The 13,143-nt window shown below is 47.2% G+C and overlaps 1 protein-coding gene across 6 annotated transcripts in view; it reads left to right on the top strand.

Moving 5' to 3' along the window:
* Positions 1-335: 335 nt before the first annotated feature.
* The window catches only part of NCKAP1 (NCK associated protein 1), a 63,602-nt gene continuing 50,794 nt past the window's right edge, over positions 336-13,143 (top strand). For all 6 annotated transcript variants that reach the window (XM_056861057.1, XM_056861056.1, XM_056861055.1 and 3 more), the window contains exon 1: positions 336-451. In XM_056861057.1, coding sequence (XP_056717035.1) covers positions 344-451 — 108 coding nt within the window. In that variant the 5' untranslated portion in view covers positions 336-343. The remainder of the gene's footprint in view (positions 452-13,143) is intronic.

Raw genomic sequence — 13,143 nt, 5'->3', positions numbered from 1 at the left:
AGGCCCCCATTCCCGCCTGCAGGGGGCGGCCGAGAGAGAGGCGTGACGCGCGGCGGAGGGGAGGAGGCCCGGCCTCCCCTGTGGGCCCCAACCGCCGCCGCCGCCACGCCTAGCCCAGCCCGAGGTTGGCGAGCAGCTGAGGCGCGGCGGGGGTGGTGGGTGGGGGAGGGGGCGAGAACGGCGGCGGCGGCGGCCCGGGCGATGGCGGCGGCGGCGTCGTGAGCGGCGAGTCAGGAGCCGTCACGCTCTCTCTCTCTTTCCCTCCCCCCCTTTTCCCTCCTCCTCCTCCTCTTCCTGCGGCGGCGGCCGAGCAGCCCCCTTCTCCTCCTCCTCCTCCCTCAGCATGTCGCGCTCGGCGCTGCAGCCCAGCCAGCAGAAGCTGGCCGAGAAGCTGACCATCCTCAACGACCGCGGCGTCGGCATGCTCACCCGCCTCTACAACATCAAGAAGGTCCGCGGGGCGCGGGGGGGGGGGACGGGACCCGAAGGGGTGGTGGTGGTAAAGATGGGGTGTGTGGTAAAGATGGGGGGGTAAAGATGAGGGGGTGGTAAAGAGGGGGTAAAGATGAGGGGGTGGTAAAGAGGGGGTAAAGATGAGGGGGTAAAGATGGGGGGGACACACGACGCCTTCCTCCCCCTCAGCTTCACCAGCGCGGCCTCCGCGCCGTCCTCCTTGGGCCCGGCCAACCGCCGCGGCCTAAGGCGCCATTCCCGCATCCTGAGGAGGAGGAGATGGGGGGGGGGCTTCTCGCCTCTTATTTCGCCCCCCCCTCCTTTCCCGGCGCGGCTTCTTCGCCAGCGAGGCCTGCTGGGCGCGCGCGGGGCCTGTTTGGGCCTGGGGCGGTAGGCCCCAAGGAAAGGGAAGGATACGAAAAGCAGCGCAGATGTTTTCCGTGTGGATAATTGGCAGCGGGTCGCCGTGTTGGTCTGTCTGCAGTGGTAGGAAAGGGCGAGAGTCCAGCAGCACCTTCAAGACGAACAAGGATATTTTTCTGGCAGGGTGTGTGAGCTTTCGTGAGCCACAGCTCGCTTCTTCAGGTACAGCTTAGAATGTGAATCCATCTGTCTTTAAGTAGAGGAGAGTGAATTCAGGCAAGCGTTGGTATGTCAATGTTAAGAGTCCAGTCGCACCTTAAAGACTAACAAAAAACATTGTCTGGCAGGGTGTGTGAGCTTTCGTGAGTCACAGCTCACTTCTTCAGGTACAGCTTAGAATGTGAATCCATCTGTCTTTAAGTAGAGGAGAGTGAATTCAGGCAAGCGTTGGTATGTCAATGTTAAGAGTCCAGTCGCACCTTAAAGACTAACAAAAAATATTGTCTGGCAGGGTGTGTGAGCTTTCGTGAGCCACAGCTCACTTCTTCAGATACAGCTAGAATGTGAACCCATCTGTCTTTAATTCACAGTGGGTCGCCGTGTTAGTCTGTCTGCAGTAGTAGGAAAGGGCGAGAGTCCAGCAGCACCTTCAAGACGAACAAGAATATTTTCTGGCAGGGTGTGTGAGCTTTCGTGAGCCACAGCTCACTTCTCCAGATACGGCTAGGATGTGAATCCATCTGTCTTTAAGTAGAGGAGAGTGAATTCAGACCAGCATTAGTGTGTGTGTGTAAAGTGCCGTCAAGTCGCAGCCGACTTATGGCGACCCCTTTGGGGGTTTTCCTGGCAAGAGACTAATAGAGGTGGTTTGCCAGTGCCTTCCTGTGCACAGCAACCCTGGTCTTCCTTGGTGGTCTCCCATCCAAATACTAACCAGGCCTGCTTAGCTTCTGAGATCTGACGAGATCAGGCTAGCCTGGGCCATCCAGGTCAGGGCCCAGCATTAGTACGTCATTGTTAAGAGTCCAGTCGCACCTTAAAGACTAACAAAAATATTTTCTGGTAGGGTAGGAGCTTTCTGAAGAAGTGAGCTGTGGCTCACGAAAGCTCATACCCTACCAGAAAATATTCTTCACAGTGGGTCACCGTGTTAGTCTGTCTGCAGTAGTAGGAAAGGCGAGAGTCCAGTCGCACCTTCAAGATGAACAAGAATATTTTCTGGCAGGGTGTGTGAGCTTTCGTGAGCCACAGCTCACTTCTTCAGGTACAGCTAGGATGTGAATCCATCTGTCTTTAAGTACAGGAGAGTGAATTCAGGCAAGCGTTAGTATATCAATGTTAAGAGTCCAGTCGCACCTTAAAGACTAACAAAAATATTTTCTGGTAGGGTAGGAGCTTTCTGAAGAAGTATCTGAAGAAGTGAGCTGTGGCTCATGAAAGCTCATACCCTACCAGAAAATATTCTTCACAGTGGGTCGCCGTGTTAGTCTGTGTGCAGTAGTAGAAAAGGGCAAGAGTCCAGCAGCACCTTCAAGACTAACAAAAATATTTTCTGGCAGGGGTGTGTGAGCTTTCGTGAGCCACAGCTCACTTCTTCAGATACGGCTAGGATGTGAATCCATCTGTCTTTAAGTAGAGGAGAGTGAATTCAGGCAAGCGTTAGTATGTCAATGTTAAGAGTCCAGTAGCACCTTAAAGACGAACAAGAATATTTTCTGGCAGGGTGTGAGCTGTGGCTCACGAAAGCTCACACCCTGCCAGAAAATATTTTTGTTCGTCTTTAAGGTGCTACTGGACTCTTGCCCTTTTCTACTACAGCACATATGTTTGTTTTTTTGGCTGCTCATTAGGACTCCCCCCCTTCCCCCAATTCTTGTTTTCTTTTGCACTCAGGTAGCGTAGCCTGGGGTTGGGGGAGGTGAGGTGGGTTGCAAAGATGGCTTGGGCTGGATGCACCATCTGTTGTTTTGGTTTTTTGGGTGGTTTCCCCCCCCCCTTGCTGTTTTTATGGCTTTCCTGTGGAAGGGGTAGTAGATGTGTTCCGGGGTGGGATTAGGAACGAACCTCTGAGAAAGATCCCACTCGCCCCCGTCCCTGATTAAAAAAAAAACCATCCCAGCCCCCGTTTTCAGAAGAAGGGTACGGTAAAAGAGGGTGGCTGTCTCCCATATCTAATACGTGATCAAAAATGTCTCCCAAAAGCTGTGTGAGTGCGATATGTCTGCGTGTGTATAAATGTATATATGTGTGGGTTGTTGCCCTTCCCCTCCAAAGGCCCGGCTCAGGGAAGCTTACAAAATCCAGAATAATGAAACCAATACGTGTGTGTGTGTGTATTTTTTTAAATATATATACACACATATATGTGTGTGTATATATGTGTGTGTGTGTGTGTATGTATGTATGTGCCCTGACCTGGATAACCCAGGCTAGCCTGAGCACATCAAATCTCAGAAACTGAGCAGGGTCAGCCCTGGTTAGTATTTGGATGGGAGACCACCAAGGAAGTCCGGGGTTGCTATCCAGAGGAAGGCACTGGCAACCCACCTCTGTTAGTCTCTTGCCTTGAAAACCCTATAAGGGGTCGCCATAAGTCGGCTGCGACTTGACGGCACTTTACACACAAACGTATGTATGTATGTGTATATATATATATATATATATATATAAAATGTCCCCAAAGCTGTGTGAGTGCTATCTCTCTCTCTATATATATACATGTGTGTATGTGTGTGTGAGGGGGATATATATTTATATAGGGGGTAGCGGGAAGGAAAATTCTTATAGGGAATATTAATCGTTCACTTTCCCTCACCCTCACCTTGCGGGTACTGGTTGTAAGGGGGGGGAAGGAGATCAGTCTCTTCTAGCCCCAGTAGTCCCCCGAATAATAAAAATAAAGATAATCTACCAATTATAATCGTGTGTGTGTGTTATGGTAGCGGGAAGAAAGATTCTTATAGGGAATATTAATCGTGCACTTTTCCTCACCCTCACCTTGCATGTGATGGTTGTAAGTGGGGGGAGGGACATCAGTCTCTTCTTGCCCCAGTAGTCCCCTGAATAATAAAAAATAAAGACAATCTAAAAATTATAATCTCATGCCACGAGCATTGCAGCAAAAATTTGTTTGGAAAGGTGGTAGATGCCATCAGTGCTTGTGCCAAAGGATTAAATAGCAGCTGTTGTCTAATTGTTCCTATGATTAGCAAAAGGAGAGGGGGGGGAGAGAAAATGTTTCTGAAGGAAACAGAAAGCGTCTTGACAGGTTGTGTTGCAAGTGGTGGTAAGAGTGCATGTTTGACCACTAATCTACAATTCAAGTGATTTTAAAAATCAATGTGTATGTGTTTTCAACCACATACTACTGAGACTGAATTGGAAAAAAAATAACCAGTGAGGTTTTTTTTCCCTAGTGGTGATTTCATTTGCTGCATATGAGATATGTAAAGAAGCTCTCATATTTAAAAATTATCTCTATCTACAGTAGTTAAAACTGTTTTTTTAAAAATATGTCAAAGCTTGTCTTAATCCTAAACATATTAATATGTGTCTTATTGCTGAGCATATTAGTTTGACAGTTCCATTTATTTTAATTGAACCATATAGAAGATTGACGCCATTGGGCTATAATTTTCCTAATTTTTCCTGTGGCAGAATGGAACTTCCATGCCTCCCCCCTCCCACTGCAGCCCAGTTCTCCTCAAAACACTCGTCATGGGGGATAGGGGACCCGGAGGAATGACAGGAGGGGGTCTGCAGAAAGAAGGGCGGATCGGTGTGAATCAAGTCTGGATCCGACCCATAATCTTTTGGTAGTGAGAAATATTCTCTGAAACTGAGGATCAGTCAGTTGATTTTATATTTGGACATTGCATAGCATGTTTATAAGTTTGGAGTCTTTGATTTATCTAGTTACGTAGGTGCACAGTGGTTTAAGATAAGATTCCAATAGCCGTCATTGACAGTAGGGGTGACAGATTTTCAGCGACTGGATGTCCACTGGCCATTTTCTAGTAGCCCATCCAATGCCTGTTGGTTACACACAGGGTTAGATTTAAGTAGACCATGGCTTCATTTAGCAAAACACTTCTTATGTTCCTAAGCAAGAGAGTGTGATGTCTCTCTTGACATAGGTCAGCTAATACCATAATTGTTAAAGAGATAATGAGCATGCAGTATTACTTTAAATTACATCTGTAGACCACAAGGATACTAGGATGCAAACTGTGGCTCAGTGGTAGAGCATCTGCTTGGCAAGCAGAAGGTCCCAGGTTCAATCCCCAGCATCTCCAGTTAAAGGGACTAGGCAAGTAGGTGATGTGAAAGACCTCTGCCTGAGACCCTGGAGAGCCGCTGCCGGTCAGAGTAGACAATACTGACTTTGATGGACCAAGGCTCTGATTCAGTATAAGGCAGCTTCATGTGTTAATGTGTGTTCATCTTCTTGGCATTCATGAGATCCTAGGCTCAATCCCCGGCATCTCCAGTTAAAGGGACTAGGCAAGTAGGTGATGTGAAAGACCCCTGCCTGAGACCAAGGAGAGCCGCTGCCGGTCTGAGTAGACAATACTGACTTTGATGGACCAAGGGTCTGATTCAGTATAAGGCAGCTTCATGTGTTACTGAAATTGGACCTCTCAGCAAAATTACGTAATAGAGTTGTCTTGTATTTCTTATGGAAAAGTGAAGGTGCCCTAATAACAGATTGGTTTTCAGGATTCTTTTTTTAGCTTGTTAAAAAGTTCTTGGAAATACTTCTATGTAGAGTTTTGAATTAGCCACTTGTAGGATCATCTTTGGGAAGTACAAATCGCATCCAGGAGAGTGAATGTGGAAACTTTATGAAAGGGTCGGATTTTGTTTTAAAGGCGTCCATCATTGTGCTGCAGATCGCTAACATAGATGTAAGCGTGGGGGTTAAAAATACTTGTACATTTATTGGCTAGGCTGTATCGGACAGTAGCGTACATTTTAAAAAATCAGCCTAGCTTGTCAAAACAGCTTCTGGGTGACTGTTTCGGTGGACGCAAAGTGGTAAGCTGCAGTACTGCAGACAAAAGCTTACTACCTGAGTTCGATCCCAATGGAAGTCGGTTTCAGGTAACCAGTTCAATTTACTCAGCCTTCCATCCTTCCGATGGCGGGAAAATTAGTATTCAGCTTACTGGGGGTAAGGTGTAGATGACTGGGGAAGGCAGTGACAAACCACCCCATAAACAAAGTCTGCCTAATAAACGTCGTGATGTCACCCCATGGGTCAGTAATGACCCAGTTCTTGCATTTTGAATGACCTTTACCTTTGAGTGTTGTACTTTTTATTTTTCTTTGTTGAGATTCAAAGCTTACCCCCCTTTTTTTGGGAATAGCAAAAATGAATATGTGATTTAGGTCTTATTCTTTAAGCTTTGCAGCATGGCTTTGAATATCCTGCACTATAATTTCCAGCTGTGTTCAGTTAATAACTTCGTTCTCCAAAATCGCAGCTTCTTTGTGGGCCCCCCCCCCCCCAGTGCAGATCGTTCATGAAGCGCTGAGGAGTAGAAAGCAAGGCACATGATAACACAGTTCCCTTTCTGCTAGTTCTGGAATTCAGTGGAGGTTAATTGGAATTAATGCTGATTGCAGTTTTGTTTCTGGCTTTATAGGCGGTATTCATCACTGTGGTAACTGGAGGATCACTGTTCAAAGCAGTGGGTCTTGCTGATGCAGTCTGGTAGACAGAGCAGAAAGGATGGCATTCACGGCATTCTAAACAGTGCACTCCACTATTTTTCATGCCGTTGCATAGCTCTTCCCGAGACAGGAAAATGTCTCAAAGCAAGAGGAAGCTTGCTGTTTTTGGAATACCATTTTTGCTTCCCAAACAGCGAATTTCCTGCAGGAGGAAAATATGTGTCTTCGCTACCAGTGAATGTGTGTTGTTTTGTAGGTTCTTTAAATCAACAAGAGAGGAGATTACCAGGCAATATGTGGTATTGTGGTTGAGTGAATTGCTTAATTTTTTTTCCTTTTTATTAGAAAAGAGGAAGTAATAGCAATACCCAGTGGTTTTCATTAAAGAGCAAAGCTGCATGTTCCACTTTGTTGTTGAAATTAAAGGGACGAAAGCGGTTGCATTAATATTCTAGGTTCATACGTATTTCATATGTATGTATCATTAGCATTCTTGGCCTAAAATGGTGTGTTTCTTTTTCAGTTCCTACCTCAGGTAGCTTTGGGTCTTTGCTGTTCCATTACTTTAAACCAGGGGTGGGGAACCCTTTTTTTGCCAAGGGCCATTTGGATATCTTTAACATCATTCAGGGGCCATTTTATATATATAATATCATTATTAGATATTTGTGCATCTTATGCTGGTCTACTCTAAATCCTACTCAAGTCCAGTCAGTGGGGATTACTCATTGGAAAGTGTCAGTAGGTTTGTCCTGCAGATGTCGAGGATCTTAACCTATTGGTGGCCTACTCATTTTGGCCCATAGAAGTACACTTTATTTATTGAGAAATTTTATATGCTGCCTGGATCTTGACCTGGATGGCCCACCCCAGCCTGAGCTCATCAGATCTCAAAAGCTAAGCAAGGTCGGCCCTGGTTAATACTTGGATAGGAGAGCACCAAAAATACTGGAGTCATTATGCAGAGAAAGGCAATGGCAACCCACCTCTGTTCATTTCTTGCCCGACCTGGCAATGCTGTGGATTGAACTTTCAAGGGTCCAGATTGGGGAGGGGCGCAGAGTACACAGAGAGAGATTCTGCACGTTTGGTAGTCCATCCTGCACCTGGGACCTTCTGCATGCCAAGCAGATGCTCCAGCTCTGAGCCACAACCCCTGCCAAGCAGATGCTCTGTCTCTGAGCCAGGGCCCCTGCCAAGCAGATGCTCTACCTCTGAGCCAAGGCCCCTGCCAGGCAGATGCTCTACCTCTGAGCCACAGCCCCTGCCATGCAGATGCTCTGTCTCTGAGCCAAGGCCCCTGCCCAGCCCTCCCCCGCTCGATCCCCCAACCTCTGAGCAGGCTGCGCTGCTGCCCCGCTCGATTCCCCGGCCTGAGCGCTGCCCGCGTTGCCACCCTGCTCGATCCCCCGGCCTGCGTCGTGGCTGAACACTGCTGGGCTGCCCAAAACATGCTCCGCCATCCCCCCCTCATCAGCGTGCACGCTGGCTGTGCTGCCGGCTCCGTGGGCCCCTCCGTGGCCCTCCCCTTGCTCTCCCTCAAAGCTGAAGCCGGTGGGGTGCTCCATATTGCTCCCCCCCTGCTCGACCTGACTTAGCCAAGCCCGAACTGGAGGCCCCCGGCAGTGGCGTAGCCCACACACAGGCCAAGGGATTGAGCAGGGCAGCGCTCAGGCTGGGGAATCGAGCGGGGCGGGGGCAAAGCCCCCGCGCAGGCCAGGGGATCGAGCGGGGCGACGGGGCGGCCACCGCACAGGCTGGGGGATCGAGCGGGGGAGGCTGGGCAGGGGCCCTCTGGCAGTGGCGCAGCCCACATGCAGCCAGAGGGATTGAGCAGGGCAGCGACATGGCCACCATGCAAGCCAAGGAATCAAGCAGGGGGGCAACGCGGCAACTGCACAGGCCGGGGAATCAAGCAGAGCAGCGATGCAGCCCGAACGGAGGCCGGGGGATCGAGCGGGGGAGGGCTAGGCAGGGGCCCTACAGCAGCAACGTGGCCAGAGCGCAAGCCAGGGGATTGAGCAGGATGGCGGCTCGGCCTGCACGGAGGCTCGGAGATCGAGTGGGGGATGGCTGAGTAGGGGCCCTCCAGTGGCAGTGCAGCCAGTGCACAGGCCGACGGCGCGACTCTCAGCCGTCCCAGCAGCATTTGGCTGCAGCACAGGGGTGTGGCCAGGGAGTCGAGCAGGGGGGGGGATGTGCACATGCTGCGTTCTCGCCTGCCAGCAAAGCCTGGCTAGTGACAGCTAGCTCCGTGGAGCTCGAGGCCTCAGCAGGTGGGCCGTGGAGCTTCTGGCCACGGCAGGCAGGCTGCGGGCCAGATAAAATTATCTTGCGGGCTGTTTGCAGCCTGCGGGCCGGAGGTTCCCCACCCCTGCTTTAAACAATGCTTTGCACTCTGATAAGATATGGCAGTTTGTTTGCAGTGCTTTTTTTGGCCTAACATATTCTAATATTTGCTTATTTGTTTATTTATAATATTTCTGTTCCACCTCTTCAGACCCCTACTCAAGGCGGCTTACAATAGATGCAAATTTGTCAGCCAAAGTAGAGAGTTGGCCAAATTTACTATTCCTTCATTTATATTAACTCGTTTCATTTAAAAACAAGTGTCTATGAATCACTGAGGCATTCTCTCTTATTTTCTACACCTGTAGCTTGTGGCAACTTTGTAGATCAACCCTGTTTTCCAGGAGAGAGATGGTTTGTTAATTTTATCTCTTATAAACAGTTTTAGAATAAAATTTATCAACTTGGTCTCATGCACACTAACATCAATTCCAGTGGATTTGGAACAGTAGCAGCACTCAAGGAAGAAGAAGAGTTGGTTTTTATATGCTGACTTTCTCTACCACTTAAGGAAGAATCAAACTGCTTAGAACCACCTTCTCTTCCCCTCCCCACAACAGACTCCCTGTGAGGTAGGTGGGGCTGAGAAAGTGTGACTAGCCCAGGGTCACTTAGCTGGCTTCATGTGGAGGAGTGGGGAAACCATTATGATTCACCAGATTAGCCTCCGCCGCTCATGTGGAGGAGTGGGGAAGTAAACCCAGTTCTCCAGATCAGAGTCCACTGCTCAAAACCACCGCTCTTAACCACTCACCACGCTGGTTTCTTCTGGGGCTTTGACCTTTGGCTTGTTTCTGGCTGTGGTGGACCTCCTGGTGCTTAGCTTGTGATTTCTGCCCCTTGTTCTGTTGCTCTGCTGTCCATGGTCCTTGCCGCTAGTGAGGTCATATGATTATCACACACTTGAAACTCTATGGGTCCCAGATGTGGAAATGTTGAAGACCACTGACCTGTATCGATCTTCTCTGGACTATTTAGGTTTGCAACTTTAAATGGGATTCACAGCTAATTTACGATGGTAAATTAGTTCAGACTTGCTTCTTATGTTTATAATGGGAGGAATCAGGAAGCTCACTAACCACTGCCACCCATTTCTAGGGGATGCTTTGTTGGATTTTGCTGGCAGCTTCGAAACTAGTGTACAGTGCCGCTTCAGGAATAGCATGTGTTGGCTTCCTGTTTTGAGAGATCCGCCGTGCATTTATATACACTTGCCCTAAGCTGTTTGTAGCAACTCTTGTGACCCAGCGTGAGGGCCCTTGTGCTGGTGTGAGATGGAATCCTTTCGCGTTTGCTTGCCATGGGGGCTTTAGTGATGCTGTGTCAGAAATTGAGCATCAACCCTTGTACCTCTCTTCCTGTATGAAGCCCAGTAGGTTTGTTCTAGAGGCAAGTATCTGAGACTGAAAGAAAGCGCTATGGCAATTTCCAAGGAAATCTAGAATAGATAACTGGACTTGTCCCATGTTTTTAGATAAAAAATGGTCTCTGCTCCAGTTATACATAAGCTACTTTTTACGCTTGGGCAGCGTGTGCCCTTCCATACAGCTGAGATGCACTTCACTGTGACAGATCTTAACTGGGGTCACGTATGTGGTTTTTGTGTTTTGTTTTTGCTGGATTATGTGAATCGAGGACCTTGATCTTTTAACTGTCTATGATATTTAATTGGAATGAAATGATTTTTGATTCTGTATTTGAAAGTATTAATAGTTTGCTGGGTGTGTGTGTAATGAGCCAGCGTAACACAGGTTATTTTTGTAGTAACATTGTGTTGCTAGATGAAGAGCCTTCCTTCACACCCATTTTCTGATGGACAGGGCTATGCTAAAAAGACACAAGCTTTATAGATGGCATTTTAAATAGAACAGAATGAGGCTCTTGTTACTTCTCATTGGATATACTGAGGCCTTTGCCGTCTTCTGAAATATAGGCCTTAGTCTTTCATGTAGTCATCAGCCTCAGTCTGAAGAGACCTACTTTAAACATGCCAGGGGGCTGCATGTGCTACTAAAAAAAAAAAAAAAAAATCAAGTCTGTATTTAACAATTATAAATCCATACAATTTTTTTAAAGCTCCCTTGCATTTCAGCAGTACTTTGCCATATATTTGGGGGTACTTGATTTTGGAGAAACAAGCCTAACTAACCAGTGGAGGTCTTAGAGGTAGATGCTTAGTTTTCTGGATCATGGCCTTTGTACAACGATATGGCAATTTTAAGAGCAAACATTGTGTCTCGCTTAGTTTAAAATCTGTGTATTCCCCAATAAAAAAAAAGACTTTTCCGTAGAAAATGGTTGAGTGCTCTAAAAATATAGCTGGAATATTACTAGCACAAGAAAATATGTATTCGTTTAGTTACCTGCTTTATCGTCTGGGTCGTCTGTATCGTATTGACATCTCAGGGGGGTAGTTCTTTTCTGGCTTAAAGCTCTTCTGCACAGTTGCAGTTGTTAATCATAACAAGCAACTATTTGCGTCTGTGTCTGGGAATATGCCACATTCTGAGTTCCTGCATTACAAAGCTGAAGGTAACCAAAAGTCTAACTCATTCCTCCCAGTGTCTAAAAGCATTCACCATCTCCCCCCCCCCCATATCAACTAATGCAATACTAAGCATACAGTAAGAGGAGTAAAGTTAGAATGCACCACAAGAAGATGTTACAGATTAAACGTTTCATTTTCCTATTGGTACAGACAGGGAGAGGAGCCCCGTGGCGTGGAGTAGTAAGCTGCAGTACTGCAGTCCAAGCTCTGCTCACGACCTGAGTTCAATCCCGGTGGAAGTCGGTTTCAGGTAGCCGGCTCAAGGTTGACTTAGCCTTCCATCCTTCCAAGGTCGGTCAAATGAGTACCCAGCTTGCTGGGGGTAAAGGGAAGATGACTGGGGAAGGCACTGGCAAACAACCCCATAAACAAAGTCTGCCTATTAAACATCAGGATGTGACATCACCCCATGGGTCAGGAATGCAGTGGGGACCTTTACCTTTTTACAGACAGGGAAGAAAACGGATCAGTGCCTTAATTTAATCATACCTCCTTTACTGGAGTCTTTGTATGAGAGTCAGCACGGTGTAGTGGTTAAGGTGTTGGACTAGGACCTGGGAAACCCAGGTCCAAATCCCCACTCATGCAATGGATGCTTGCTGGGTGACCTTGGGCCAGTCACACGCTTTCAGCCCTGACCCTGGCTAGTATTTAGATGGAAGACCTCCAAGGAATACCAGGGTCGTGATGCAGAGGCAGGCAATGGCAAACCACCTTTGAACATCTCTTGCCTTGAATACCCTATAGAGTTGCCATAAGTCAGCTGTGACTTGACGGCAAAGAAAAAATACTTTGCTGCCATGTATCAGTGACATTACTTAATCTGGCATAGAGACAATAATAAACACAGTCTTGATAATATTAGGATCTCCTAGATGCTCTGCAACTCTTTCTTTTTTCTTAGTTTAGTTTTTTTCTTCATTCAGGTGTTACGTTTTTAGTTGCCTGGAAACGTGACTCCATGTCTTTGACTCTAGTAACACATGCAGGGTATTCAGGAAATTTCAGAATATATGAAGGTTGTAGTATTCATTGGCATTCCCAGTTGTAGGTGGGATCCAGCAGTCCATGGACACAAAGATTGCTGATCTTCCCTTGAGTCCCCTCTTTCTGTTTCGGACGCTGTTTGTGACATGTGGCCTCTTAGTTCTCCCCCGAATGTAATTGAATGTCAGCATTAAAAAGAAAAATCTTTACCAATTTAGGAGCTTTACCGGGCAATCTTAAAGACTCTTTTTGGGGAGTAAGTCACATTGAATAGGCCAGAGTAGGATTCTGAGTAGACCTCTGGCCCTGATGGTGGTATGGCTTGGATTTCAGACTGCTTGGCAGTATTGCGGCGATGTTTAAATAATTCCCTTCCCTCCTCTGCAGGTCCCTTTTGGATATTTTTTGGATTGAGTAGGCAATACAGTTTAGTACCAATAAAAGCTGCAGTAATTTGGATTCTGAGATGTTTGGCAGTGACCATATATCATAGATGAATGATTCTTTGGAGAGGCATAAGAATCAGACGGGCTATAGCTCAGTGACAGGGTACATACTCTAAATGCGGAAGGTCTCAAGCTAACTCCCTCGGCATCTCCATTTAAAATCATAACAGGGCTTGAAAAACCTGCTGGAGAAATTGGGTAGCTGCTTGCAGTCCAGATAGACAATATGAAACATAGATAAGAAAGGCAGCTTCATATATACAAGGGAAAAAAACTATTTTTAATTGATACTTGGAGGTGATTCTGCTATATTAAGCTTTG

This window comes from Euleptes europaea, chromosome 15, assembly GCF_029931775.1.
Source record: "Euleptes europaea isolate rEulEur1 chromosome 15, rEulEur1.hap1, whole genome shotgun sequence".
In the NCBI taxonomy this organism is placed as follows: domain Eukaryota; kingdom Metazoa; phylum Chordata; class Lepidosauria; order Squamata; family Sphaerodactylidae; genus Euleptes; species Euleptes europaea.
This window is presented reverse-complemented; position numbering and strand designations above follow the sequence as displayed.